The sequence below is a fragment of the Cynocephalus volans genome, chromosome 7, assembly GCF_027409185.1.
Source record: "Cynocephalus volans isolate mCynVol1 chromosome 7, mCynVol1.pri, whole genome shotgun sequence".
Taxonomy (NCBI): domain Eukaryota; kingdom Metazoa; phylum Chordata; class Mammalia; order Dermoptera; family Cynocephalidae; genus Cynocephalus; species Cynocephalus volans.
In genome coordinates this window covers 1,178,279-1,204,562 of record NC_084466.1, presented here as the reverse complement: position 1 = coordinate 1,204,562, position 26,284 = coordinate 1,178,279, and the positions used below count along the sequence as shown (strand labels likewise).

Genomic DNA, 26,284 nt, shown 5'->3' with positions numbered 1-26,284 from the left:
TGAGGCACTTGGCCCCCCACCACCCCGGCTTGGGAGCCCAGGGCACTTCCTGTAAATGACCAAATTTAAAAGATGTCCTTTAGGCTAAGTGCTTTAAAATCTCTGTAGTCTGATTTACTATATTAAAGAGATGAAAGTCAAACATCAATGGGAAAAGTTAAATTTAGGAAAAAAACAAATGCGAGGGCCTTGATGGGCAGCATCTTTGCATCAAGAAACAATCGTTGTTAGATTTGAGACAGCTAGCATAATAACAATCCAAAGAGTCCAGTCCTGGATATCTTGTTAATAAAATATGTAAACAAATTGTTTTCTTCCCGGTTTTCAGATCATGATTAGAAGCATTTTCTTGTTTTTGGATCGCACTTACGTGCTTCAGAACTCCATGCTTCCTTCTATCTGGTGAGTGTCATCAGCTAGCAGAGCTGCATCTGCTGCTGCAGCTAAAGTTTACATCTGATTTGTCTCTTCAGCAGGCTAGTTTGGTGAAGTGTATATGATCATTCATCTGTGTCCTTCATTTTTATAGTGTTTTATGTCAGCCAGAATCATTAATGCAAATGTCTGGGTCCAAGCGGGAGGTCTCAACTTTGAAGTGCCAGGGCTTCCAGCCAGCAGGGAGAGGTGATGGGAAGGGGCCAGGCAGGCGGGCTCCTGGGGAGGAGCCAGTCCTGGCACTTCTCCAGGTTTCACAGCTTGGCGTCCCCAGGAGCTCCATGCTGTGGAAACATGTTTCTTTAATGGGGCTCTAGGCTTCAGAACCATCTGGAGCTAATGGCACACTTCTAGCTTTGGCTGTGAGGGAAAAGACTGAGGGACTCGGTTCCCTCTCTGGTGGCTTGAGTTTGAGCTGGGAGCGACTCGTTCCTGTGCTCCAGTTGAAACTCTGAGAGAGACTGCCCACTTGCTTGCGAGATCATGACCCCGGAGGTGGTGCAGCCCCCACCCCTGCAGTGGCTTGTGTGGCCTTCTCGTCTCTTAGGCACAAGAGCAGCTGTCCAGGTTCATTTACGTTTCAAGGCCTGTCGTTTCAATCTTTGCTTCTAACCATTCATCATTTTTTAGGGGCTGTATACACTGGGAGCTCCTCCCCAGAATTGCTCGGGGTCTCCCAGTAGGCACTCTGGAGTCCCTCCTCGTTGGCTTCTGTAACTTCGGCTGCTCCCTCTATGTCTCTGTGTGACTTCCCCTTAGGGGGCGAATCCTGTCCATCCCCCTACAAGCCCCACTTTAAACAAGAGCTTGTATCTAATCTCGTCCTCTGATTTTTCTTGTTCTCTGTTGATGGAGAAGTTCATTCTTCTCCCGTATAAAAATGCAAGTGACGTTGCACTCTCTCATTACCTTTAAACCCAAGTTCTTTGAAAAGCTGCTTGCTTCTCCTGCTTTCTCTCCACCCTGGTACTCTAACCCAAGGCAGTATGATCTCTGCTCTCTCCTATGATGTCAGTGATGCCCACGTTACTGAATCCAGAAGACAGTTTGGGTTCTTATTTTATGCAGCCTAACAACTTTGCTGCTTTGGACACTCTGTTCTCATTGAAATTCCCCCCACCCAGGGAATAGGAGAGAGGTTTGCTGTGGCTGTGGTGTGCAGGTTGTCCACCACACCCTGAGCATGCCCGCGGCCACTCACCTGCAGGCCACCCACCCCTGCTGCCCCTGAGATGCCAGCTCAGGATACCTGGCAGGAGCCTAGCGTCTGTATTTCTGTCCCTTCACTAATGAAGAGTCTGGCAATGAGGGGACCAGCAGAAGTGCAGAAGCAGCTCACGGAGGTTTTGTCGACAGTCTGGCAGCCAAATTGTCTCCTGAAATTGCTCAGGCCTTGAGCGACGAGCATGACGAGCTCTTAGAAGTCACATTTTCAGTTCTCTTCTGCACTGGAAAAGACCAAATTTAGGGGGTACCAAGTGATTTGCTGGATGACAGGCCCCAGGGTGGGACGGCTGAGGAAAGGAAGGACACCAAAAGGCTGATGAAGGGCGGTGGAGAGAGGGGTGGGGGTAGTGAAACCGATATGCCTTGAGCACCTCCAGTTGCTCACCCAGGAGGAATGGGGTGAGCCTGGGCTGAAGGCCAGCCAGTTGTGCAGAGTCATTGTAATCCTCAGTGGCCTGCGTGACCCAGGAATGTCACAGTGCCTCTTCTTGTGACAGTCTGACTGACATCGTCCAGGAAAATAGAACAGCCCTGCTTAGGGAAGGAAAGACAAGGAATGCAAGACTGGCCAAAAATAAAACAATTTTTTAGTGGAATTCCCAACACCTGGATTTAGAGATTAGTAAATTAACATTTTTTTGGATGACATTCATAGCATAGCTAGAGCTTCACCTAAAACTTCTAACGCATGAAACTAAAATATAGTTTTGTTTTTTACTATTTATACAGGGATATGGGATTAGAACTGTTTAGAAACCATATTATTAGTGATAAAATGGTTCAGAATAAAACCATTGATGGAATTCTTCTGCTAATTGAGCGAGAGAGAAATGGTGAAGCGGTGGACAGAAGCTTGCTGCGGAGCCTGCTGAGCATGCTCGCTGACCTCCAGGTAAACACCAATGATTTCTTCCTGTAGTTTATGGGGGGGAAAGCTTGACTACTTACATCAAAATAAATGAATGTAACCAAGATGGAAGTGAAAAATGAAATCAAAAAAGTATGTGTAGAAAATGTGGAGACTTATTTAATCCCTAAAAGGGGAGTGACTTAGGCTAATACTATACCAAGCACCACGAAAGACAAGACTGGTAAGTGTGACTGTGTAGAAGTGCAGATGTTCTCATGGGAAGTGTGCCATAAACAAAGACAGAATCAGTGGCAAGCTGGAAAAAAACATTGGCAACACATATAAAAGGCAAAGGGCTAAGTTCTTTTGTGTGTGCAGAGCCTCACACACATGGGCTCATGCTCCAAGGCAAAGGGTGCCAGAGGCCTAGCTGCAGCCCCAGAGTAGAGAGTGCAGCCAGTCCAGGTGTCTGCAGCCTGCCCTGCAGAAGCTGGGCTACATTAAGACTTGAGAAGATTAGTTTCTTTACTGAAATCAGTCAATAACTCTGCTCATTTCTTAGGTATATAAAGATTCATTTGAACTGAAATTTTTGGAAGAGACTAATTGTTTATATGCTGCAGAAGGCCAAAGATTAATGCAGGAAAGAGAGGTGAGACACTGAAATGTTTCTGAATTGCCTTTTTCATTTCCATAGATGTGCACCTAAGTGTAATTTCTTAATGTTTGTCTTCACACACATACAAACATTTTATTGAAACCTTCTGAAAGATCAAACTAGCTGAAATCCCCAGTAATGAGTGTCATTCACATTATAGTAAAAGTTTAATTTTTTTCCACTTAACTTAGAAACTATTTTATTGCCCTCCTCCTGCAAGTAAAAAGCCAGTAAGTTAGTTTCTGAAACACGTAAAGGAACTCAAGTTTATGCAAGAGGATAAAAAATAAATCCTAAATGTGAAATGTAAAATGTATCAAAATTTTTCATCCCTGTGAAGCATAGAAAAATATTTCCTAAAAACGCCATGTGACAAAATGTGTGTAATATTAATATGAACCAAAAAAACTTAACCAGTTTCTCAGATAGTAGAGGACAGTGTTAAAGGAAGCCCCTCTGGAGTGTCACCCAGTGTCACTTGTTGGTACACTAGATGGTTCCTCAATCCTGGTTTTGGAGAGGAAGTTTCATGACAGATGCTGGGCCTGGCTGCAGCCACCCATAGCAGAGCCTCAAAGCCCATGTCCTGGGACCATTCCTGTGCTGGGGGCAGCAGGGACACTGTTCACCACTGGAAATGTGGACTGCAGCCATGTTGTCTGGTGTCTCCAAATGAACAGCCAGTCTGTTGATCAGCTTGTGCAGGCCTAGCCGTGTGTGTGTCTGGAGGGGGGACATTGCCATTAGGCTGTGCACCCTCCCCACCCCCTCAAGGCCTCGTGGTGAAGTGCAGCTGGGCCTGGTTCCAGAGCTGCAGGTGAGTCTCCAGAACTGAGCTTCAGGAAACGTTTTACTGTCTCCCTCGTACCCCCTTCCCACCCAACCACCCCCCATTAATCTGTGTTAATATTTGACTTGAATATATATTCTGCTTTTTTTTTTTTTATAAGGAAAACAAAATTTCAGTTTTTTGGATTGATGTCAAGAATCTTTTTGTTACTAATATGTTTAAATGTTTTGTTTGGAAGGTTCCTGAATATCTTAACCATGTAAGTAAACGTTTAGAAGAAGAAGGAGACCGAGTGATCACATATTTAGACCATAGCACACAGTAAGTACTGTTTGTTTATCGAGTTTTTGCAATTTCACCATAGGAAAAAGCTTTTCTGGCTGGTTGTTGAATTAAGTGGTATCTTTGTCAATTCATTAGTACTATTTGAGAGTATTTTTGCTCCTGGCATATTTTTCTTACACTAGTTGTCATTACTCAGCACTTGTAAATTACACTTTCTACTAAGTGCCCCATTGTGAGTTATTTTACAAATGTAGTAATTCCAGCTGAGATACTTGGCATCTTTGGGTTTTGAGAGAAGGGATTCTATTTGCGTTAATGGTATATCATTGAATATTAAACTATTTTGATTGTGACCTTTTTGTTAGACATCTTATATAGCTGTTATTTTTACTGGTGGTACTGTCACATTATTTCTCTTTTTATCTAATTTTTTCCCTCTAAACCTGAGGTTGATGAATAGCTACGAAAAGTAAAAGGAGAGGTTATGTGAGTGTCTGTGTTAGGCACATATTTATTCACAGGATGAGAGATTAGAACAGAGGTGTAGGAGATAGAAGAGAAGGGGATATCTATTTAAAGAAAGAGAAAAAGAGGGCCGAGCCTGTGGCGCACTCGGGAGGGTGCTGCGCTGGGAGCGCGGCAACGCTCCCAGCGGCCGCGGGTTCGGATCCTATATAGGAATGGCCGGTACACTCACTGGCTGAGTGCCGGTCACGAAAAAGAGATAAAGAAAGAGAAAAAGAAAAGGAGTATCTGGAAGAGAGATGAAAATGGTAGAATGTGCAAAAATTGACTCGGTTGGGAAGGGGGCAGGCAGGACGAAAGACAGGGACAGGACTGTGACACATACAGAGTGAGAATACAGAAAGTAGCCATGACATGAGAGAGAAGATGAAGCTGCCCGTAGATATACTGAGTCGGGGAAGCCTGTGGGAAATCTGGGATCTGCAGACCAGAGTGGGCTGCAGCCAGGGCGGGATTGTCGGGGATCGTGCTGTGTTTGTATCATGTGTCCATATAACTGGGGAGCGGGGGAGGTGCCCACAGGTGACTGAGAAGACGCAGCCGGAGACACAGGGAACAGCAGGGAGAATGGAGTCGCCCAGGCCAAGATGCCCGCTCACTGGGCCTACCCATAGCTTTGTGCTCACCAGCGCCCCAAGCTCTGTCTTCTCCTGTTTACAGTGGAGGGGGAGGAATGTCTGCCCTGCCTTTCTCTGTGGGGTCACATGAGATTTGAGTAAGATGTTACATTAAAGGTCTCTTGTAAACTGTAGAATGAAGGCTGGGGAAGGTGGCTAGAATTCATAATCCTTGAAATAAAGCAGGTGCTCTGACCTTCTGAAAAGAACGAAAGTGAAAATAATAAGGAGAAACCAGGAAGAATAATCCTGAGTACCCTGCGAATATGAGTCACACTGGCTGAGCTCTCAGATTTTCAGATGTCCTGCTCTGTGTGACACAGACCTCTCAGACCTCCAGAAGGAGCTTCCATGATAAGTAGGATTTTGCTTTGTGACCATGGGAGATGACAGGCAGAAAGAAGAGTGGGACAAAGATAAAGCCATAGGAGTAGACGAGGGGAGGGCTTGGGGTAGAAGATGATTGGGGACATGTATCCTGGGCTGGATCTCTGGGGTTCCACAAGTGCCGGTCTGGACTCCAGAAGGGGTGACACTCAGACCACCTGTGTCTTGGGAAGCTAATGGTGGCAGTGTCAAGAATACAGTGGGAAGCCACATCAAGGGCAGAGAACCGTTAGAGGTGATGGGGTGAGAGGCCAGCCCCAACTCTGAGCAAGAAGTTTATCACAGAAAACACTCAAACCTGTCCCCCTGGGCCACTGGGGGCTGTGTTTCAGTAGTTACAACTGTGCCTAGGAGGTTCACACGGCCATGAGCACTACACCACGTGGAATTGCTCCACAAGCTCTTTAGGGCTGTGGACTCTGCTGTGGAATTTACGTCTACAGTTCAGAAAACCCATCAGCAAGTGACAGTAAATACCCCATGATGTATGGCAAAACCGAAATTCAAAACCTCACACGTAGGCTTTATCCTCAGACATGCTCACCTGTCTGCAGCATCCCTTCTTCCCTGGACCCATCTGTTAACCTATTTGTGTCATTCAGTAAACAGTTTTTAGAAAGGGCTGCTCAGAGTCATTATCAAGAGTAGTTATCATTATCTGTTTGTGTGAGGAAAGATCTTCCTCTAATCCTTTGGTTTCTGATGGGCTATACACTATATCTGTTTTAGGCATTGAACCCATCTTTTACAGCTAACTGAAGTCTCTCCTTTAAACTTTATTTCTAACGCTTATTCTTTTTGCCTTATATAGGAAACCACTTATTGCTTGTGTGGAGAAACAGCTATTAGGAGAGCATTTAACAGCAATTCTACAGAAAGGTAGATTTTCCTAACTCGTGTGTGAATTAAACTGAATGATAATCCTTAATTCATCAGAAAAGTAAGGGAAACATTGTAAATAGCAATGTAAAGACATTTGTTATTTTCATAAGACAATCATTAGGAATTTTTTCTAATGAACATATTAGCCATTGAGGGGAAAAAATAAGTAATTGAGAGAAATAGTATAAGGCATCTGATAGAACTACATTTACTGCTAAAGTCCCATTAAATACTCTCCAGGCTGGTAGGTCCCAGGAGACCCTCTGAGCTGCAAATGTGCTGAAGTGTGGGTGCTCTAGAGCATTAAGACACCCGCATAGTAGAAGCAGCTTCCAGCTTGGATACTTGTTTGATATTTGTTTTCTTTTATTGCATCATTTTTCATGTACACTCTGACAAACAGCTGTGGAGCCAGGAGCCTCGGCAAGTGTGGTGTGCACGGTCACACCAACTGCGAGATGTTCATGAATCTTAGTGTCTAATGAACTGCCAGATGTGTGGTCTGCTTAAGCAGAGTGTGTTCTTCTCTGCTGGTTTTGTTGAAGACAAGAAAACATGTTATGTCGATGATTGCACAGGTTGACTTTCATTTTGAACCCCTGGTGGTGGTCCAGGCTGTGCTCAAGAAGCAGGAGTGAGCCTGCCTCTTGTAGCCTGTTCTTTTAATGTTAATGCTGATACATTCAGCTTGATCTTTGTTTTGTTTTTATTTCCAGCCTTCAAAGTGTGCTTAATTCTTTGGAAATTATGATGAGCACGGTCTAACCTTTTATAACACTTCGGTACTAATGTCACTTTTTATAAATTGAGTATTTAATATTACAATTTAAAAGTCATTTTAAATGTATTTGGAAATTACAGGATCTCTTTCAAGCTATTGGAGATCTTAAAGTTTAACTTTGGGAAGGCCCTAAATAGTACCCATATATATTCTGGTTTGGATTCTGCTTTGCCAGATAAGAGTATTATCTCTAATGAGATACTTAAAATTAGGACCTCCTACTGAAAGTAGAATAAAGCCAAAAGAGAAGAGAATTAACATTACTGAATATGTACTATTACAAATGGCTACGCTTCATGTAAATATCTTTTAATCTTTTAACAGTCCTGTGAAATAATTATCCCCATTTTGCAAATAAGAAACCTGAGGCTCAAAACAGCTTGATATTCGTTCCTGGGACCACATAGCTACCAGCTGAGATCCATGGTTCCAGTCTGGATATGTTTTCTACTTCTGCCACACTGGAACCTGCACGGCTGGTATATTCTCACATGAGAGAGGTTGTAACTTACTGTACACCTACGAACAAATGCATTCAGAATTTGTATCAGGTGTTTTTTAAAAAGGAGTCACTCTATAAGAAAAAAAAGACTTCAAATAAATAGTAGAAATTTACATAAATTGATTGATTGCCTATTTTGTTGAGCAAAATTTCTTTAAGAAAATGGTAATTGTTATAGGTAAAAAGCTTGCTCTAAATTTTAGTAGAAGCATTTTAAAAAGTTAAAAAGCTATATTTTTGCATTCTTAAAGAAGACATTTGGGGTTTCAGTAAGATAGATTGTAAAATATAATGTTTATTTACAACAGTAGATAAAAATGTAATTTAGAGAAATAGCAGACATTTGGAGCTCTAGCTCAGGGTTATAACGCCACTGCATGTCTGTGCCCACCTTACAGAAGAATCTGAGATCTGTGCGGTAGCACGGCTAGCTTGCAGCTCCACTGCTCTGACTTAGCTGCTGCTCCATAGCTAGCATATAGCAAATGTTTAGAAACCCTGCTATGAAGATTCTTCGGATTGTGGTTTGGTTTTAGAAAATCTTTGTAAAATTTAAATTCCTAAAACAATAAAAACTTTTAAATGCTATGTTAATTACTTCAAAATATCTGGTGAATAGTAAATGTTTTTCTCTCCTACTTTATTATACGTGTGAATAAAATTAACCAATAAAAATTAGATTTGGTAGCTTAGCTTTTAACAAATACATTTTGTGAGTGGTGGAGGAAATCAGAAGTAGCTTGAAATCACGAACCTCCCAGGTTAAGCAGTTGGCATAACCATGTTTCCGAACATCGCTACTTTAGTGAAGTAAGAGGACTTTAGTGACATGGAGAAATAAATGGTGCATCTCCCAACATATGCAAGGAAATGAGAGTCACCTCACAGGGTCTGTCTCAGATGGTTAGACCAACTGCCTCCACAGAAATACACAGAGAGGTGCATGTTCCCCCGAGTTTCTGCGTCGCATGTTAACGTTTTGTGGCAAGTGCTACATCTTGGATCAGCGTCATTAGCACTGACTCGCTGCTGTAATCTGCGCAATCTCAGGGCTCGACCACTTACTTGATGAGAACAGAGTGCCCGATCTCACGCAGATGTACCAGCTGTTCAGCCGGGTAAAGGGCGGGCAGCAGGCACTGCTGCAGCACTGGAGCGAGTACATCAAGGTACGCGGCGGTCTCGGGGGCAGGCCCTCCTCGGAACACTCAGTGCCCTGGCACGGGGAATTGGACAGTTTTGGGAACCTTTCATGTTTTGTAACAGATGGTAGGGTGGAGGGTGAATGCCACCCAGGTAGAAGCATATGGCTTACAGAACAAACATTTGGCCGTTCATCATAACCTTAATGAATACTAATTTAATTCTACAATCATGATTTTCAAGAAGTGATTGTGAACCTGCTTTCCAAATATGATCTCCTCATGCTTTGCTCAGTGAGAACTTTTGTACATCTTCTTATGTCGGGTTGGTCGGTATGCTGCTTCATTTCCTAACGCAATCCAAGTTTAGGATTTATTACTTGGTCGGTATGCTACTTCATTTCCTAACGCAATCCAAGTTTAGGATTTATTACGTAAACTCACACTTTTCGTGTTTCCAAAGCATTTTTTCTGTGTCTAAAACATGCCCAATTCAAACCATCATGCAGTGGCTTCTTGGGTGTTACCTTCTGTTTCGTGTGTCCTGCCCAACAGAAGTGCTCCTTCTGTGCTGAGGTAGGACCTCACTGAAGACCAGGGGGTTTTGGTCCAGGGCACCACCTTACCCGCAGGGGACACTTGGCGAAGCCTGGAGACATTTCTGGTTGTCACAAGAGAGAGGGTGTTGCTGACATCTACTAGGCAAGGTGAGGGATGCTGCTAAGTACACAGGACGGCCCCCACCACAAAGAACAGTCTGGCCCAAAGTGTCAGTGGTGCTGAGCCTGAGAAACCTGCAGAGGACACTTTAGTGAGAGGTCATTCTGCAGGTGGTCCTGGTGGAAATGGAGGAGTCAAGGTTTACATCAACACCTTCACAGAGAGCCAGTGTATTCAGTGTGTCCTAGGAAGAGTTTTCCAGCTTGAACAGTGAACGTCCAGAAGAAGCCTTTGTGGTTTTGTTTGCTAATGACTATTCTTAGATCCCAGAGTGAAAAAAGATAAACAAAATCTCCAGGGAATTATGCTCAGCAAAAAAGGAAAAGCAGTCTTGAAAGTTTACGTACTGTTTGAGTCTATGCATGTAACGTTTTTGAAATGACAAAATTTAGGGATGGAGGACAACTAAAAGTTAGCAGGTTTAGGGATGGGGGCAGGGGTAGAGGTGGCTGTAAAAGCAACAGGAGGGACCCTTGTGCAGGAATGGGGGTTGTTCTGATGTGATGGTGGAGACACAGACCCACACAGGTAATAGAGTTGTGTGGAATGCATTACACTCACAAATGAGTTACAGGTAAACTGAGGCAATCTGAAAAAGAGTGGTGGACTGTATCAGTGTCAGTTTCCTGGTTGTGATACCGTTCTATAGTTTTGCCAAATGTTGCCATTGGGGAAAACTACACAAAGATACAAGGAATCTGTCTTCACTATACGTACTGTAAGTGAATCTATAGTTATCCCAATATATATTTCAATTAAATAAAAAAGATAAAAATTTGCATGCTGCTTTATGGAATAATCATGCCTTTAGTTGCATAGCCATCTATATGTGGAAAGCTTGTACACACACAACACCCCCCTCCCAGACTTTGTACAGTGATACTGAGTTTAAAGTCATAACTGAGTTACAGTAGATGAGCAATAAAGCTCTTTAAGGAAAAGCTAATGAAGATTTAGGATTTCTATAACAAGATAGTCTTCAAGGGACGGAAACGTGTGCTGAACACTAGAAGTTCACTTTTGCAGTTGTCAGTCAAAGGGTAGTAAAAATCAGTGATGGGACCATCATTCCTGAGTGTCAGTTAATGATAAACAGTTACGCTGTAACAAAATAGATTACATCCAACATAGGATGCCATTATCAAAATAAAGCTGGTCCTTGTGGTATATATGCATTATTTAAAATGCAGGGCATATAAAAGGGCATAGAGTAAAAAGCAAGTCCTCCCAAGCTGCTGGCTGTACACCTTCCCTCTCCAGAAGGCACTGAGGCCAATTTCACGTTCACCTTTCCACCAGTGGTCTCCCTGGCATGCATATGCAACACCTAAGTGCAAGTATATATTCTATTAAGACCAGTTTTTCAAAAAAAAAATCCAGTAACAATTATATTCACTATCTCTTCAGCATATAGTTTGTACCAAACAGTTAACTATTTATTATTGTCACACATAGACTTTCAATAATATCTAATATAACATTTTTGAATTTAAAATACAGGCTAAAAACTGAGGCCATTCGTGATTAGAAATGATGGAGGAAGAAAACTATAGTCAGGAAATCCAGATAGGTGTGTTGAATTAACGAGTTAATTTCTGTTTGAGGAACTTATAAGTTCAAAGTTCTTTAAAAAACAGTGGACGTTTCTGCAGTAATTTATAAGTTCTTCCAGAAGCACAATTGTAAGACCAAAGCATCAATTTTCCATTTACTTAATTTTTAAAATATGAACTCATTTGTGAAACTTTTAAAATTATCAAGTATTTAATACCAAGAATAATTAGTTTTTATTAAACTGTCCTCATTCTGTGATAGCAGGAGAAAATACCATCTGGTGTCATAAACTGTTGCCGACTTGGTGTTTGTTTGCCTTTGCAGACTTTTGGGACAACACTTGTCATCAACCCTGAGAAAGATAAAGACATGGTGCAGGACCTGCTGGATTTCAAGGACAGAGTGGACCACGTGATAGAGGTGTGCTTCCAGAGGAGCGAGAGGTTCATCAACTTGATGAAGGAGTCTTTCGAGACGTTCATCAACAAGAGGCCAAACAAGCCTGCAGAACTGATCGGTAGAAAACCACATTTCTGGACATTTTCTAAACATGGGAAAATAAGGCAAAACTGAAGCAAATTTTATCCCAAAATGTTCGATCTCCTCATGAGGAGGGTGGGGGAAGGATTTTTATCAAGCCTAATTCGGATACACATTTTCAAAAAAACAAAGTGTGTGTATATATACACCTGTGCATGTGCCTGTGTGTGAGAGATTTCCATAAGGGATAAAAGCTTATTCTAGTTCGTATTTCCTGGACTAGCAGCTCTGCAGTTGCCTTTTGTAAAGCTCAACCTTAATGCTCCACCTTGATTACAAGCAATGGATGTCTGCTCAGGAATTGGACGGAAGGTTTGTTATGTGAGAATGCGTCTGCGTTATGAGGATAACTTTGTCAATCTCTGGATAATATTTAACATGAGATATTCTTCAATCACCATCTTTGCATACTATAATCAGTATTAAAATATGATAAAATTAGGTGAGATCTCAAAGGATAACATTTTAAGATGAAATATTTTTTTTTTTTTTTTTTTTTTTTTTTTTAAAGATGACCGGTAAGGGGATCTTAACCCTTGACTTGGTGTTGTGAGCACCACGCTCAGCCAGTGAGCGAACCGGCCATCCGTATATGGGATCCGAACCCGGGGCCTTGGTGTTCCCAGCACCACACTCTCCCGAGTGAGCCACGGGCCGGCCCAAGATGAAATATTTTTTTAAATTACCACTTTGTATAATTACTGTGTGATAATATCGAAATGTATTTCAGAATTCATAGACTTTCAGTAGTCAGTAAGTTTTTTCTTAATTTACAGGAGGAAAGGGGCAAAGAGAGATGTAACACAGTGATACAGAATTTGCTGCATGTTGGTTGTGTGGTGGAACATGGAGTGGAGTTCATTATGCAAATGTCTCCTTTTCTATGTATTCAGAATATTCCGTAAAATAAAGTTTAAAAATAAAAGAATAAAAGCAACAACAGAAGGAATTCACGAAGCAATGTAATTTTGCATTTGTACCACTTTATTGATGTGGTTTCTCTCAAGAAGACACATGTTAAGCTCTTGGGAGTGTGGGCTTCTGGAAGCCTGGGCTTCTGTCATTATGTGGAGACTTTCATCCTCCCTTCCCAAGCCACCTCGTACTGGTTTGTGCAGTCTCAGAAGCAAGAAGTCTCAGTAGGAGTGCTGTTATATCTGCTTTGCCACCTTGGATTAACCACTTGAGGCTCAGAGAAATTCTTTCTGTTAGAGAAAGTCTCCTCTGAATTTATTATGCCACATCTTGAAAATGGGGCATTCTAGTTTCTGGAGCTGTCACGTATCATGAAGTCCAAGCATGTAGTTACTGGAATCAATTTTCTTTTTAAATTTAGAGATTAGAAAAGATATTTAAGAAGCCTGCTTTAAAAATTCAGTCCTTCACTTCATTAAAGTTTTGAGAAGTATTCTCACATGACTTGAGATTACCTGTCTTAGAAAATCAGATATTTGTCTTTTTGTCTTCTAGTAATGTCATTTTGTAATGGTTCTGGAGTGACTATCCAGCTGTTGCTTGTAGAAATTTAAAATACTGTTTTTTAATTTAGAGTGTACACTATTTTCCTAGTAATTTAAACTTTTACTCTCATAGCCAAGCACGTTGACTCCAAGTTAAGAGCGGGCAATAAAGAAGCCACTGACGAGGAGCTGGAGCGGATCCTGGACAAGATCATGATAATATTCAGGTTCATTCATGGTGAGAAGCGCAGTGGGTGCTTTGTGAGGCTCAGGCACTTAGAAAACCTTGCGTAATCAAAAGATCCATACTCAGGCCCTGTCTTTTCACGAGGAAACTTAACAAGAATTTCAGTGTTAGTAGAGCTGGTTTAAATCAGAATGAACGCATCAGAGGGCTTTTCAGCAGTTGAAGTAAAGCATTGGGATACTCACTCTCTGATGTCTCACTTCTCATCTGGTTACAAACAGGTAAAGATGTCTTTGAAGCATTTTATAAAAAAGATTTGGCAAAAAGACTCCTTGTTGGGAAAAGTGCCTCAGTGGATGCTGAGAAATCCATGTTGTCCAAGCTCAAACATGGTAAGCATGGGGGACCAGACCCTTTCTGCTTGGCTCAGGGGGCTGGAGGGGCTGGCAGGGTGCAACTGCTGTTCCTCACCCCTCCTCCCTGTGCACAGAGTGTGGCGCCGCATTCACCAGCAAGCTAGAAGGCATGTTCAAGGACATGGAGCTTTCCAAGGACATCATGGTGCACTTCAAGCAGGTGCGTGTGTTTCTTCAAGTAAAACAGCTTTTTAAAAAGTGTCCCACTTCAGATTATGTAAAAAATGTTATTGATTTTCCATATTCAAATAACTTAAATTCAAAATGGAGAAGAAAGGAGTCACTTAAAATATATAACAAAAATTTGACTTAAGTGTGTCTACTGGTGTATTATACTGGTGACATGAGCAGAAGAAGAAAAAAAATAATTCCAGTGACATCAGAACACATTTGGCATCAGTAGAATATGTTCTTTGGACTGAAATAAATGCTAACATTTGTGAAACTTTATTTTGAAAATTACACCGTTTACTATTTTACAAATTTACTATTTCTGGTGATTTTCTAAAATAATTATTTTATCTTGGATTTCGTTTGTTTTTAGCATATGCAGAATCAAAGTGACCCGGGCCCAATAGACCTCACAGTAAATATACTTACAATGGGATACTGGCCAACATACACGCCCATGGAAGTGCATTTAACTCCAGAAGTAAGTATTTTAAAGAGTATTTTGTCCTGCTTTCTGTGTTAAACCCAGACCATGCCCAAACATGTTACCTTCAAGAAGTGTTTAATGAGAAGCTTTTTAAAGTCACCACTCAGTCAGTGTTCTGTTGTGTCTGAAAGCAGCATTCGAAAGTGACCCCTGTTGTCATGTGTGCAGCTCCTTCCAGTGCAGCCTGTGTCCACCTGCTGACCATCAGGGAGACTGTCAGCACAGAGGCTTGTTTTGAAAGTTACTGCTTGTCAGGGTGTGGGCACTCCTGGTCTGGTTATTCTTCCCTCCGCTGTAGACAGAGCTAAAGGCTAGGGAACAGCATTATTCAGCCATAACTTTATGTGCTGTGGAGGATTTGCAGATAGGAGGCAGAGTCCTGTGCTCAGTGAAGTTCAAGTCCAGCAGAGGAAATGGCTTATGCACCACTATTTGTAATACCAGCAAAGTGAAAAGGGCTGTTTCCAGTATGGAATCAGGGAAGACTTCCTGGAGAAGGCAACACTTAAGCCTGATCTTCATGAACGATGGGTCTCCTAAGCAGAGAAAGGATGAGGGCCTTCCGGCTGAGCAGGCAGAAAGGGCAAGGAAAGGCACAAGTCCTGGGAACATGGAGCCAGAACCGGCCGCAGGTGACGTGGCCAGGGCCTCACACCAGACCTCTCGTTGCTCGCTGGCTGTTTCTGTTCTCCTGAAGCTCGGTTTTCAATTTCCAAGACAACCTCTCTTCTTGATTTTCTTCTGTTTGGACCCTGCTGGTCAGTAGCCTTTGTAGTTTTCTTCTCTTTTTTTGTCCACCTCTACTCTAAATGCTGCTCTCTAGAACTCACCCTCAGCTCTCTGGTTGTTGCACACATGGGGCAGCCCCACCAGTGCTCAGCCTGCTCCTCCGTTTACCGCCATGTCCTGTGGGCTTTTCCAGCCTCAGGAGCAGGCTTCCACGAAACCCTGCAGGCTCTGCCAGCCCTCACCTCTTCTGACCACTTGTGTTCTTTTGGGCCTCCTCCAGAAAGCCTCATGTCCCCTCCGTCGCAGCAACTGGACTTCCTCCTGCTTGCTGAGGCTGAGCTCACCACCAGAAGTCCTCCCTTGCTGCCTACCCTGGGTGTGCCTCCCTCATGCCGCTGCCGGTTCCTCACTTCTTACTCTGAAACAATCTAGACACACGGAACACATGCACGTGGGTTCACAGAGTGCCCAGGCACCCCCACCTCTGTTTCAGCGTTACCTCATGGGCATTGTCCCCCCTGCCCCGTCTCCGTATGTACACGTTCACTTTCTCCCAGGTCCATTTGAGAGGTGGTTGCATCATGCTGTCTACCCTTAATACGTCAGTGGTATTTCCCAGAACACAGCCAGAGCACCTTGTCAGATCAGCACATTGACATTGACATAATACTTTGATGCCAAGTGTGTTACTTGTCTCCAGTCTCTGCTTTGCAGGAATTTTCCTGGTACCTGATCCACTTGGCAGGTCTTGCCCTCAGTCTCCTTAACTGTGAGATGTTCCCTCATGATTGGGTTCAGGTTGTGCAGGTCCAGCCAGGACATCCCACATCCCTCTCAGGGTGTCACAAGGACAGCACTGCTCACTTACCTCTGGCATCTTGGTGATGTTAGATGTAACTGTCAGGTTAAGGTGTTAGCCACTGTCTGTTTAGTGTTTTTCCTTTGTAATTAGCAGGCACTTTGTGGGGACTACAAGTGTCAAGACTTTGTTAACATCTTTTTCCTCATCAAACCTGCATGACAGTTCCTGCGTGAGTCTGTTCTTACCTTGATGAATGGGGATTTTTTTTCAGCTCCATCCTTTCTTTGTATTTAGAAGTTGGTGTTTCACAGCAAGGAAGAGCCGAGCCTTCCCACCCTGTTTATTTACTTACTTCTCTCTCTATCTTTATCAGTATGAATTCATGGGTTCTTTTTTTTACTTATTTTAATGCTGAAATTGTCCCAGACTTGTCTGGTGGGCAAACTTTTATTTTTTATGTGTGGTAATGGCACAGTAGGTATGTTTCCTAAAAGAGTCCTTATCTTTTAGAGATATATGTGGAAATACCTACAAATGAAATGATATCGTGCCTGCGATTTGTTGTTGCTGTAGATAGATAATGGACACATCAGATGATTGTATGCTTGGCTGTTGCTTGGTGCTTCACCCCCCACGGATTTGTCACCCCACTTCCCCCGGGTGACGGAGACACAAAGGATTACTCAAAGCCCATCTCTTCTGAGCAGTGAGAGACCCCGAAGCGGTTAACTTCCCTTGGGAACGCTCAAGCGAGAGGCAACCCTTCCTTGGGAAATTAACCCCCAATTGGGGTTCTCTTCCTGAATTTATTTTCCAGACCAGGAAGTTACAGGAAGAGAACATAGGTGGGGCTGCAGTCTTTGTTATATCTGCCTCTGGCCATACAAGCCTGGGTCAGGGATGGAGATTACGGAGTATAACCTATATGCACTGCTAAACACCAATCCGAGCATTATCCCTATGGGATGGGAAACCCCAATATCCAAGGAGCATGGATGTGTTCATAGGGAATAGAATCCAGTAAAGTAGCTGTCAAAGTATGGAAATGACCTTTTAATTCAGCTGTAAAAACTCTGTAAATTGAACAATAATTTGTGGTTAAGATTAATGGTGTTTAGCATAATTAAATTTGTTTTCTTATGCTTCACAGATGATTAAACTTCAGGAAGTATTTAAGACGTTTTATCTCGGAAAGCACAGCGGTCGAAAACTTCAGTGGCAGACTACCTTGGGGCACGCTGTTTTAAAAGCAGAGTTTAAGGAAGTAAGTTCTTTGTCTCTCATTTATTTTTTATTTTTTGTAAGTATGTTAATAAAATTTTTCAATCGTCATTGAACTTTGGTAGCAAAGAAAGGAAAGATTGTTTCAGTATAATTAAGCATTAGCTTTTCTAGGTGAATAAAATTAACAACAGTTATAGGGTTAATATTCCAATCAATAAAAATTAACAAGAAATCAGTCAGTAGAATACCGTTTACCTAATTGAAAAAAGAGTAAAGGATGTGAAGAGGCAACTCTTAAAAGCAAAACTAAAAATCAGTCTCCATGAAAGTGTGTCCCCTTCTCTGCTAACCAGAAGGTTGTAGATTAGAATATCATAAGATGCCACTTTTGACTAAGAAATTGATGAAGGCTAAAAACAAAGAGAAACAGCAGCTCCTGCTCCTTGCTGGAGAAAGTGTATGTCACAGTGAGCTTTGTGAAATGACAGTGTGGCATGGTGCCTCGAAACCCTTAAAATCACGTGCTCTTTTGCTAGGAATTCATCTTAAGACATTTTCAGAGACAAATAAATCAGATTGCTTGCTGTAGCGCTGTTGGTAGTGGTAGTCATTTAACAGGGCAGTGCATGCAGTGCACCAGGATGTGGCGGAAGCGTGTCACAGAACAGCGTGTGGTAGAGTACCTTCACATTCATGTTTGACTTCAGTTTTGTAAATAAATTCACTTATATACAGGGAGCAAAAAAATGAGAATTCGTATTTTGCGTAGCTGTTATTATGCACTGATCCATACATTATCATGTGAATTGTACATACGTGTTTTATGTATATTCTTGTTTAGAGTTGTATGCATAAAACCACATATACTCTTCCTTAAGATATTAAGGAAGTTAATTTCCATTTTCCCCAATTTTTGCCTTATTTGCTAACTAGTTAGAGCTTGACCTCTGCACCCCCTGCCCGCTGCAGCTCTCTCCATGCATAGGGGACAGACTTGCATCGCGAGTCAAGGCTGGGTTGCGAGTCCAGGCTGGGTTGGACAGGGATAGCACCTGACGCTGACACCCCTCCTCTATTTCTCACCCCACTTCTGTTTCTCCCTCCTGGACTGTTAGCATCTTTGCGGTGTTGACGTTGATGCTGTGGCAAGTCACTGCAGTGGGGACTTCCTGGATAGTAAGGGGATCGCAGGATAGGTCATGTGCAAGACAGGGATGTACAGAGGGAGGCATTGGCAGCAGTCTGCATGCTTCTGTCACTCCCTAGCAGAGGCACTGGTTAGGTTTTGCCCACGCCTGCTTCCTGCATGTTTCATCACTGAGCCTTCTCGGGCCCCTCCCTTGCTCCAGGTAGTCCCGTTAAAAAGCAGAATATAAAGGAGCTATTCGATATGTATCAGAAAACGTGTCTGTCCTCAGGTACCGTAAAACTCTTCTCGTTCAATAGCGTTTGCTAGAAAACTTTATTTCTTCTAAAAAATATTTCAAGGGAAGAATTTTTAAGTGCAATACCTAATAATCGTTTTATTCTTTTATATTCAGTAGCTTAATTTCTTATTTGGTGGCTGTTAGTAATTTCTTAAGTCCCTTACAAAAAGTTTGAGAGCAAGAAGCAGCCTCTTATAATTTTTCAAAGACTGTACGAGCCCAGCTTCAAAAATGATGAGTCCCTTTTCTTTCAGGGGAGAAAAGAGTTCCAGGTGTCCCTTTTCCAGACACTGGTGCTTCTAATGTTCAACGAGGGCGACGAGTTCAGCTTTGAGGAGATAAGAATGGCCACTGGGATAGGTATGAAGGGTCATCGCAAGTGCTGCTATTCTAGAAGCACATTTACATTTTAGGAGAAGACAGACTAGGTCTCTGCTGCTCACACTGGATAGCATGGTTTCTTTTTCTTTAATTTTTAAATTTTAATTGACTAATAATAGCTGTACATGTATAGAGGGTACAATGTGGTATTTGGATACATGTATTGTACAATGTGTAGTGATCAAATCAAGGCAATCAGCACATCCATCACCCTAAACATTTGTTATTTCTTTGTGTTGGGAACGTTCAACTTCCTCTATTCTAGCTATTTGAAATTATGCAATAAATTGTGAACTGTAGTCACCCTGCAGGGCTGTAGAACTATAGATCTTACTCTTCCTCCTCTCCCTGCCTCCCTCTCCCCCTACCCGTCCCAGCCTCTGGTAACTGCTCTTCTACTCTCTGCTCCTGTGAGATCAACTTATTTAGCTTCCGCATATAGTGAGAACATGCAGTATTTATCTTTCTGTCCCTGGCTTACTTCACCTAACATCACGTCCTCCATGCTCATCCACGTGCTGTGAATGACAGGATTTTATTTTTTATGTCTGAGTAGTATTCCATTGTGTATATATACCGCATTTTCTTTGTCCAGTTATCACTTGATGGACATTTAGGTTGATTCCATATTTTGGCTACTGTGACTAGTGCTGCAGTGAACATGGGGTGCAGATACCCCTTTGACATTCTGATTTCCTTTCTTTTAGGTAATATATACAGTAGTTCTGTTTGTAGTTGCACTGTTTTCCACAGTGGCTGCACTAGTGTGGTCTCCTCGTATTATCAAATGTCTTGTTCCTTCAACGCCAGTCTGTCTGTGTTTGCTTCCCATTCAGAGGATGGTGAACTGCGAAGGACACTGCAGTCCCTGGCCTGTGGCAAAGCGCGGGTTCTGATTAAAAGTCCCAAAGGAAAGGAGGTAGAAGACGGAGACAAATTTATTTTTAACGGAGAATTCAAGCACAAGTTGTTTAGAATAAAGATCAATCAAATTCAGATGAAGGAAACCGTATGTATAAACTTTCTCTTTTTACTTATAGGGTGTTCACAAGGAGTCATCAGTTTTTGTAGCAACTTCTTGGCTGTTAGAGTTCTGCAGCATATTTCTGAAGTGTCTAACCTGAGTACATAATGTTTATAAGAGTTCTCATTTCCATGTAGCTTTCATTAACTGTATTCTCAGTAGGGATGAAAATCAGAAAGAAATCCATGTAACGGTTGTTACTATTCACAAAATGCTGTGCTAATTCAGATCTTCCTGTATGAAATTCAATTAGCATAGAAAGAACATGGAATTTTCAGAACTGGTGACTGTCTTTTCATTTTGAACAGCACAGTTCAGCTGTTCTCTCAGCCTCAGCCTCAGTCAGGGTGCTGGGGTGAAAGAGGGGAGGGTCTCTGGCTGGCCCTAGATGTTATGGGTCCATTGACATGGTATCTGTGCCACTGTGCACAGGAGTGTCTCTGGATCAGATCTGACCCTCAAGTGTTACTTGTGCAAATGGGTTTGGGACCACTGGGCTTAGGGCCGTCCTCATGCAGCTCCCCTGGCACCCACACGTGCAGCAGGGCTTCAGCCTCCCCTTGTCCTGTAAATCCCAAATCAAGACAGGGTGTGTGCCAGGGGGGCCTTTTGAAGGAGTGGGGTTAGTCCAGATAGTACAAGGACAACTTTAATTTATGTGAGGTGATAACACAGACAAATACCCCCTCTACGTCCAGCCGTAGTCAACGACAGCTTCGCTCACCTAGAGTTGCACAGTGGTAGCCCAGTCAGAAAATATGTTCAGATTACACAAAAAGAAATACAAAAGACCAATAAATACATAAAAGATTTTTACTGTCATCAATAACTTTTTTAATTGAAATAACATTCCATTTTTAATATAGCAGTTTGGGAAATGGTAAAGTTTGATAATGTCCAGAGTTGACAAGTAAATGGGGAAACAGGAATTTATTTATTTTTATTTTTTTATTTATTTTTATCTTATTTTATTTTATTTTATCAAATTTGACAGCCAGTTGGTATGGGGATTGAACCCTAGACCTTGGTGTTATCAGCACCATGTTCCAACCAACTAAGCTGACTGGCCTTTTTAATTTTTTAAAAGATGTTGGATTGCCGGGGGGTGGGGTGGGGTGAGGTGTGTGGGTGTGTGTGTGTGTGTGTGTGTTTAAAGACTTCATTTTTAGAGTAGTTTTAGGTTCACAGCAAAGTTGAACAGAGGTACAGAGAGTTCCCATACCCCACACAGATGCACAGTGTGTGTGTGTGTGTGTGTGTGTGTGTGTGTGTGTGTGTGTGTGTGTGTGTGTGTGTGTGTGTGTGTGTGTGTGTGTGTGTGTGTGTGTGTCTGTGTCTGTGTCTGTGTGTGTGTGTGTGTGTGTGTCTGTGTGTGTGTCTGTGTCTGTGTGTCTGTGTGTCTGTGTGTGTGTGTGTTTAAAGACTTCATTTTTATAGTTTTAGGTTCACAGCAAAGTTGAACAGAGGTACAGAGAGTTCCCATACCCCACACAGATGCACAGCCTCCCCCGCTGTCAGCATCCCCACCAGAGTGACATATTTATTACAATTCCTGACCTACACCGACATGTCATCATCACCCAGAGTCCACAGTTTACATGAAGGTTCACTTTCGGTGTTGAACATTCTGTGGGTTTTGACAAACATGTAATGACGTGTATCCACCACTATAGTGTCACACAGAGTAATTTCACTGCCCTAAAAATATGCTTTGCTCTGCCTGTTCACTCTATTCGTGCTGTGGCAGCTACTTATCTTTTTTTACTGTTTCCATAATTTTGTCCTTTCCAGAATCTCACGTAGTTGGAATCACACAGAACGTAGCCTTCTGGGGTTGGCGTCTTTCACTTAGTAATGTGCATTTTGTGCTCCTCCTGCCTTTCCTTGGTTTGACAGCTCATTTCTGCTTAGTGCTGGATAACGTTCCATTGTCTGGATGTGCCCCAGTGTGATTATCCGTCACCTTTAGTAGGACAAAGTTGGTTGCTTCCAGGGTTTGGCAATTATGAATAAAGTAGCTATAAGCATCCATGGGCAGGTTTTGGACAGGTGGACATAAGTTTTCAACTCCTTTGAGGGTACAACTTTTTTAGTGAACAATTTGACATAAAAGATTTAAGTGCACATGTCCTTTATCCAAACTTTTTACTATTAGGAATCCATAGTGGAATGATTAAAGGGTGTAAAATTTTAGTTATAATTCCATTGCGGGTCTGTCTGCCATCTCCATCCCCCAAAGAAAATGCTGCTGCCACTTTTGTTTGTGGTCATGCAGCTTTTTTCTGTGATATACATGTATAAACTTTTTTACTGGGATCGCTGTGCATGCACCCTGTGTTTGTGCCATCTTGTGACCTGCGCTTATTCTGCCACGGGGCTCTTTCGCTGTCAGGCCTGCTGCAGCAGACACAGAGTGAGCCTCTGTGTGAATCTGCTGCACTCGTTATGTCAGACACCCTGGCACAGACGTTCTGTGTGCTTGTTAGATTGTTTTTTAGTATAATTCTTGCTCTGGAGTTGCTAGGTAGAAGAGCATGTGCTTTTGTTAGTTTGACCACTCTTTGCCAAGCTGAAGTCTGGCAGATTCTCCCAGAACACAGTCTCTTAATTCCGTGAGAGCCTGCACGCCACTACACCTGCCCTTCACTCGCTCCATCCAGAGATAGTTCACTGCAGTTTTAATTTGAACTTCTGTGATTCCTTTGAGCATCTTTCTGCCATTTAGGAGCTTATACAAATTATGTAATCTTTCTAATCCTCAGTTCCTCATCTTTTAAAATAGACTTAATACTACCTCAGGTCGTGAGAGTGAAGTGAATAGTTTATAGGGCTCTTAGCCAAGCACCTGTAAGCACTCTCCAAATGTTAATGCTGCTCTGTTTATGGTTAGCTGTTTTTATTTTTCTCTTTTTTTAATTGCTTGTTCAAGTCACTTACATTTATTAGAATGTTCTTCCTCTTTGATTAGTAGGTGTTTTTTATATAAAAAGGAGATTAACTCTTTATCATTTGTGGCAGATCATTTTGTTGTTTTGAGCAGGGTTTTTTCCACATGAAAGTTTCTAAGTTTGCTAATATAGTCATCTTTCCTTTATGGTTTATGATTTGGGTATCAGATCTAAGACAGAACCCAAAATTTAAAAAAATTCACCTTTTATTTTTCTAGTAGTTTTTACATTTAAATCTTTGAGTGATATAGAAACTATTTTAGTGTCAGAAAGCAGTCTAAACACCCCCTCAATCTAAAACCAAATTGAAAATGTCATCCTTAGACAATTCATTTGAATTATAACCTTTTTTAAAAAACTCTTTTGGTGACTGGCCGGTATGGGGGAACCAAACCCTTGACTTTAGTGTTACAAGTCTGTGCCCTAACCAACTGAGCTGATTGGCCAACCCCTGAATTATAACCTATATTATATATCAGATTCATATATTATGGGTCAGTTTCTCCATTCTGTTCTACATATTCTGTTGATCTGTTTCACAGCCAGAACCCAAATTCTTTTAATGAATATACCTATTCCTGTAACTCTTCTCGCAGTGAACTTCAGAATCATTTTATCATGTCTTTACCCCCAATAAGAACATTGACGACATTTTTATTCAGGTTGCATTAATTAACATTCAGAGTTTTTATCTCTATCAAAATAGATCTTCTGATTCATATATATATGTGTGCATATGTGTATGAATGTGCACAAAATTTCTTTTATCTAAGAATTTTCTAGTTTTCTTCTATAAATCTTGCATATTTCTTATTAGATGGTTATAAGTTTTTATTCATTCAACAAGTACTTATTGGGCACCTGCTGTGGGCCAGGCCCTCTCTGAATTCAGTCATCAGCAGTAAAGACTAAGTCCCCAACTCAAGGGGCATTTAGTCTTGTCCAGCATAGAGGTACCAGATGATCACACATTTACTAGCTTGTTACAGTTGAGGAAAATGTTATGACGGAGAGTGTGGGAAAGCGTCATCTAATACTTGGGTCCATGAAAGCTTTCCCAACGAAGGGACATTAGCATTTTTCAGGAACTGAAAGAAGGCCTCTGGTTGCGGCTTCGTTGCCAAAAGGCAAGGCCTGGGGATGCCCCAGGCAGGCCCTACAGGGAATGCTCAGACCTGCGAAGCATTTGGGAAACCACTGAAGAAGTTTAAGCAAGAAGGGCCAGTGAAATGCTGGTACCTTGTGAAGGGGTCTACTTTACCTTTCCACCCAGTTATTGTCACTATGTACGTGTGAATATTCCATTTATCTTTGTGCATTTGTTTTCAGCCACTTTACAAAACTCTCATTAGCTTTGATGGTTTTTCAGTTGCTTTTCTTGGATTTTCCAGCTCATCTACAAATAATGATCATTTTGTTTGCTTCCTTCAATATACCTCTTCAGCTTGTTCTCTTATTGCATAGCTAGAATGTCTAAAGTATGTTTTTTAAGAAATAGCAGTGCAACTAGGCTCTCTCTTCCTAATTTTATCTCTGGTACGGGGAATATTAACCTTTTTCCCTTTGAAAATATGATGAAAGCTTGAAGCCTCTCCCTTGCTGAAACATACTTACATTTCGTGTATGCACAGACCTTCCCCACCCTTTTGTCAACTGCAAATCCCCATGAGGGCGTGCTATTTAAGCACACTTGTTTCTAGTGTTTGCTGTTTGTTTCTAGTAACTGCTCTTTATCATGTTCAGGTTCTTCCTTTTTTTTTTTTTAAATCATTCCTCATACGCTAAAGTTTGTTTAGAATCAAGAATCGATTTTCAGTTTCGTCATGCCTTTTTAGCATCCATCACAATGATCGTGTAATCGAACCTTTCAATGACTTTGATGCTCTTGGTAATATTCACCAATTTCCTAACATTGAGCAAAGCTTATGTTTCTGGAATAAATCCTGATGGCTATTATGCTTTGTTTTGTTTACTCTGCTGCTAGATTTAATCTACCGATATCTTGTATAGGGTTTTTACAGCTATTTTATAAGGAAAACATAACTTTTAAATTACTTTTCAAGTTTTAGTTTTAGAGTTTGGCTCTTCTGGGAAGCTGGGTTTTACTAGAATAAAAATGCATATAACAGAACAGGATTCATTCAAAGTATGGCCTTTCTTTGCTTCAAAAGAAAGTTTCTCATCAAACTCAACAACATGAAATAATACTGAAGTACATCTTTGCACTTAACCTTTTTCTTGTTTGTACAGGTCGAGGAACAAGTGAGCACCACTGAGAGAGTGTTTCAGGACAGACAGTACCAGATTGATGCTGCTATCGTCAGGACAATGAAGATGAGAAAGACTCTTGGCCATAACCTTCTAGTTTCTGAATTGTATAATCAGCTGAAATTTCCAGTAAAGGTAAATGCAGTATTAGTGTAATTAGATTTGTTGTATTGTGCTAAACAGTTGACACAGAATGTCCGATGCTTATGTCTTCAGAGTCTGTCACTTGACCTGCGTTGTCAGTGATCACTTGCATGTGCGCTGCACGTGTGAAGTGAGCGCCTTACTCCATGTGTTCTTTGTCACCATTGTAGAAATGATGCAGACCTAAGACTCCACTTCCAGAGACACCGAACTGCTCATATTTTCAAGGGAAGAGGTGGATATTTCATGGAAATCTTAGCAAACTTTTCTCAGTAGTTGTAGCAGTTAAAGTTATAAGATTTTTAGGAAATGGTAATAACAACTAACTTACTCAGCATTTACAAGCTACTGTGTTGCTTGTGAGAGTCTGCACAGACCACAAGTCCACACGGTATTTCCAGGCAAGATTCACTGTGCTGCTGTGTAGGGGGCACAGGACAGATGAAGGAAGCATTATGAAAAGTTCTTTAAAAATGTATTTGTCAGCCCAGAAAATACTGCACTTGCATGACAGTCCTCTGGTCCCGAGTGGTCCATTTTGGCCTGCCCTCTTCACGCGGGGATAGAGCTGAGTAGCACTCCAGTGGCTGGTGGAATCTGTCCGCAGCAGCCTGTGTTAAACCCCGTTGCCGTCTGGAGGTGGCATGTGCATCCGCCGTGCTCTGCACAGCTCATGAGACAGGTTTGCACATTATTCTTTGCTGCCCCAAGACAGGGCAGT

General features: G+C 41.9%; 1 protein-coding gene across 2 annotated transcripts in view; it reads left to right on the top strand.

Moving 5' to 3' along the window:
* CUL4A (cullin 4A) overlaps window positions 1-26,284 on the top strand; it is a 46,113-nt gene that overhangs the window by 17,969 nt on the left and 1,860 nt on the right. For both annotated transcript variants that reach the window (XM_063101903.1, XM_063101902.1), the window contains 15 exons: window positions 329-402; window positions 2,392-2,554; window positions 3,075-3,164; window positions 4,199-4,281; window positions 6,586-6,653; window positions 8,990-9,108; window positions 11,680-11,872; window positions 13,489-13,593; window positions 13,824-13,934; window positions 14,033-14,118; window positions 14,503-14,610; window positions 17,298-17,411; window positions 19,053-19,158; window positions 20,016-20,188; window positions 25,402-25,554. In XM_063101903.1, coding sequence (XP_062957973.1) covers window positions 329-402; window positions 2,392-2,554; window positions 3,075-3,164; window positions 4,199-4,281; window positions 6,586-6,653; window positions 8,990-9,108; window positions 11,680-11,872; window positions 13,489-13,593; window positions 13,824-13,934; window positions 14,033-14,118; window positions 14,503-14,610; window positions 17,298-17,411; window positions 19,053-19,158; window positions 20,016-20,188; window positions 25,402-25,554 — 1,746 coding nt within the window. The remainder of the gene's footprint in view (window positions 1-328; window positions 403-2,391; window positions 2,555-3,074; window positions 3,165-4,198; window positions 4,282-6,585; window positions 6,654-8,989; window positions 9,109-11,679; window positions 11,873-13,488; window positions 13,594-13,823; window positions 13,935-14,032; window positions 14,119-14,502; window positions 14,611-17,297; window positions 17,412-19,052; window positions 19,159-20,015; window positions 20,189-25,401; window positions 25,555-26,284) is intronic.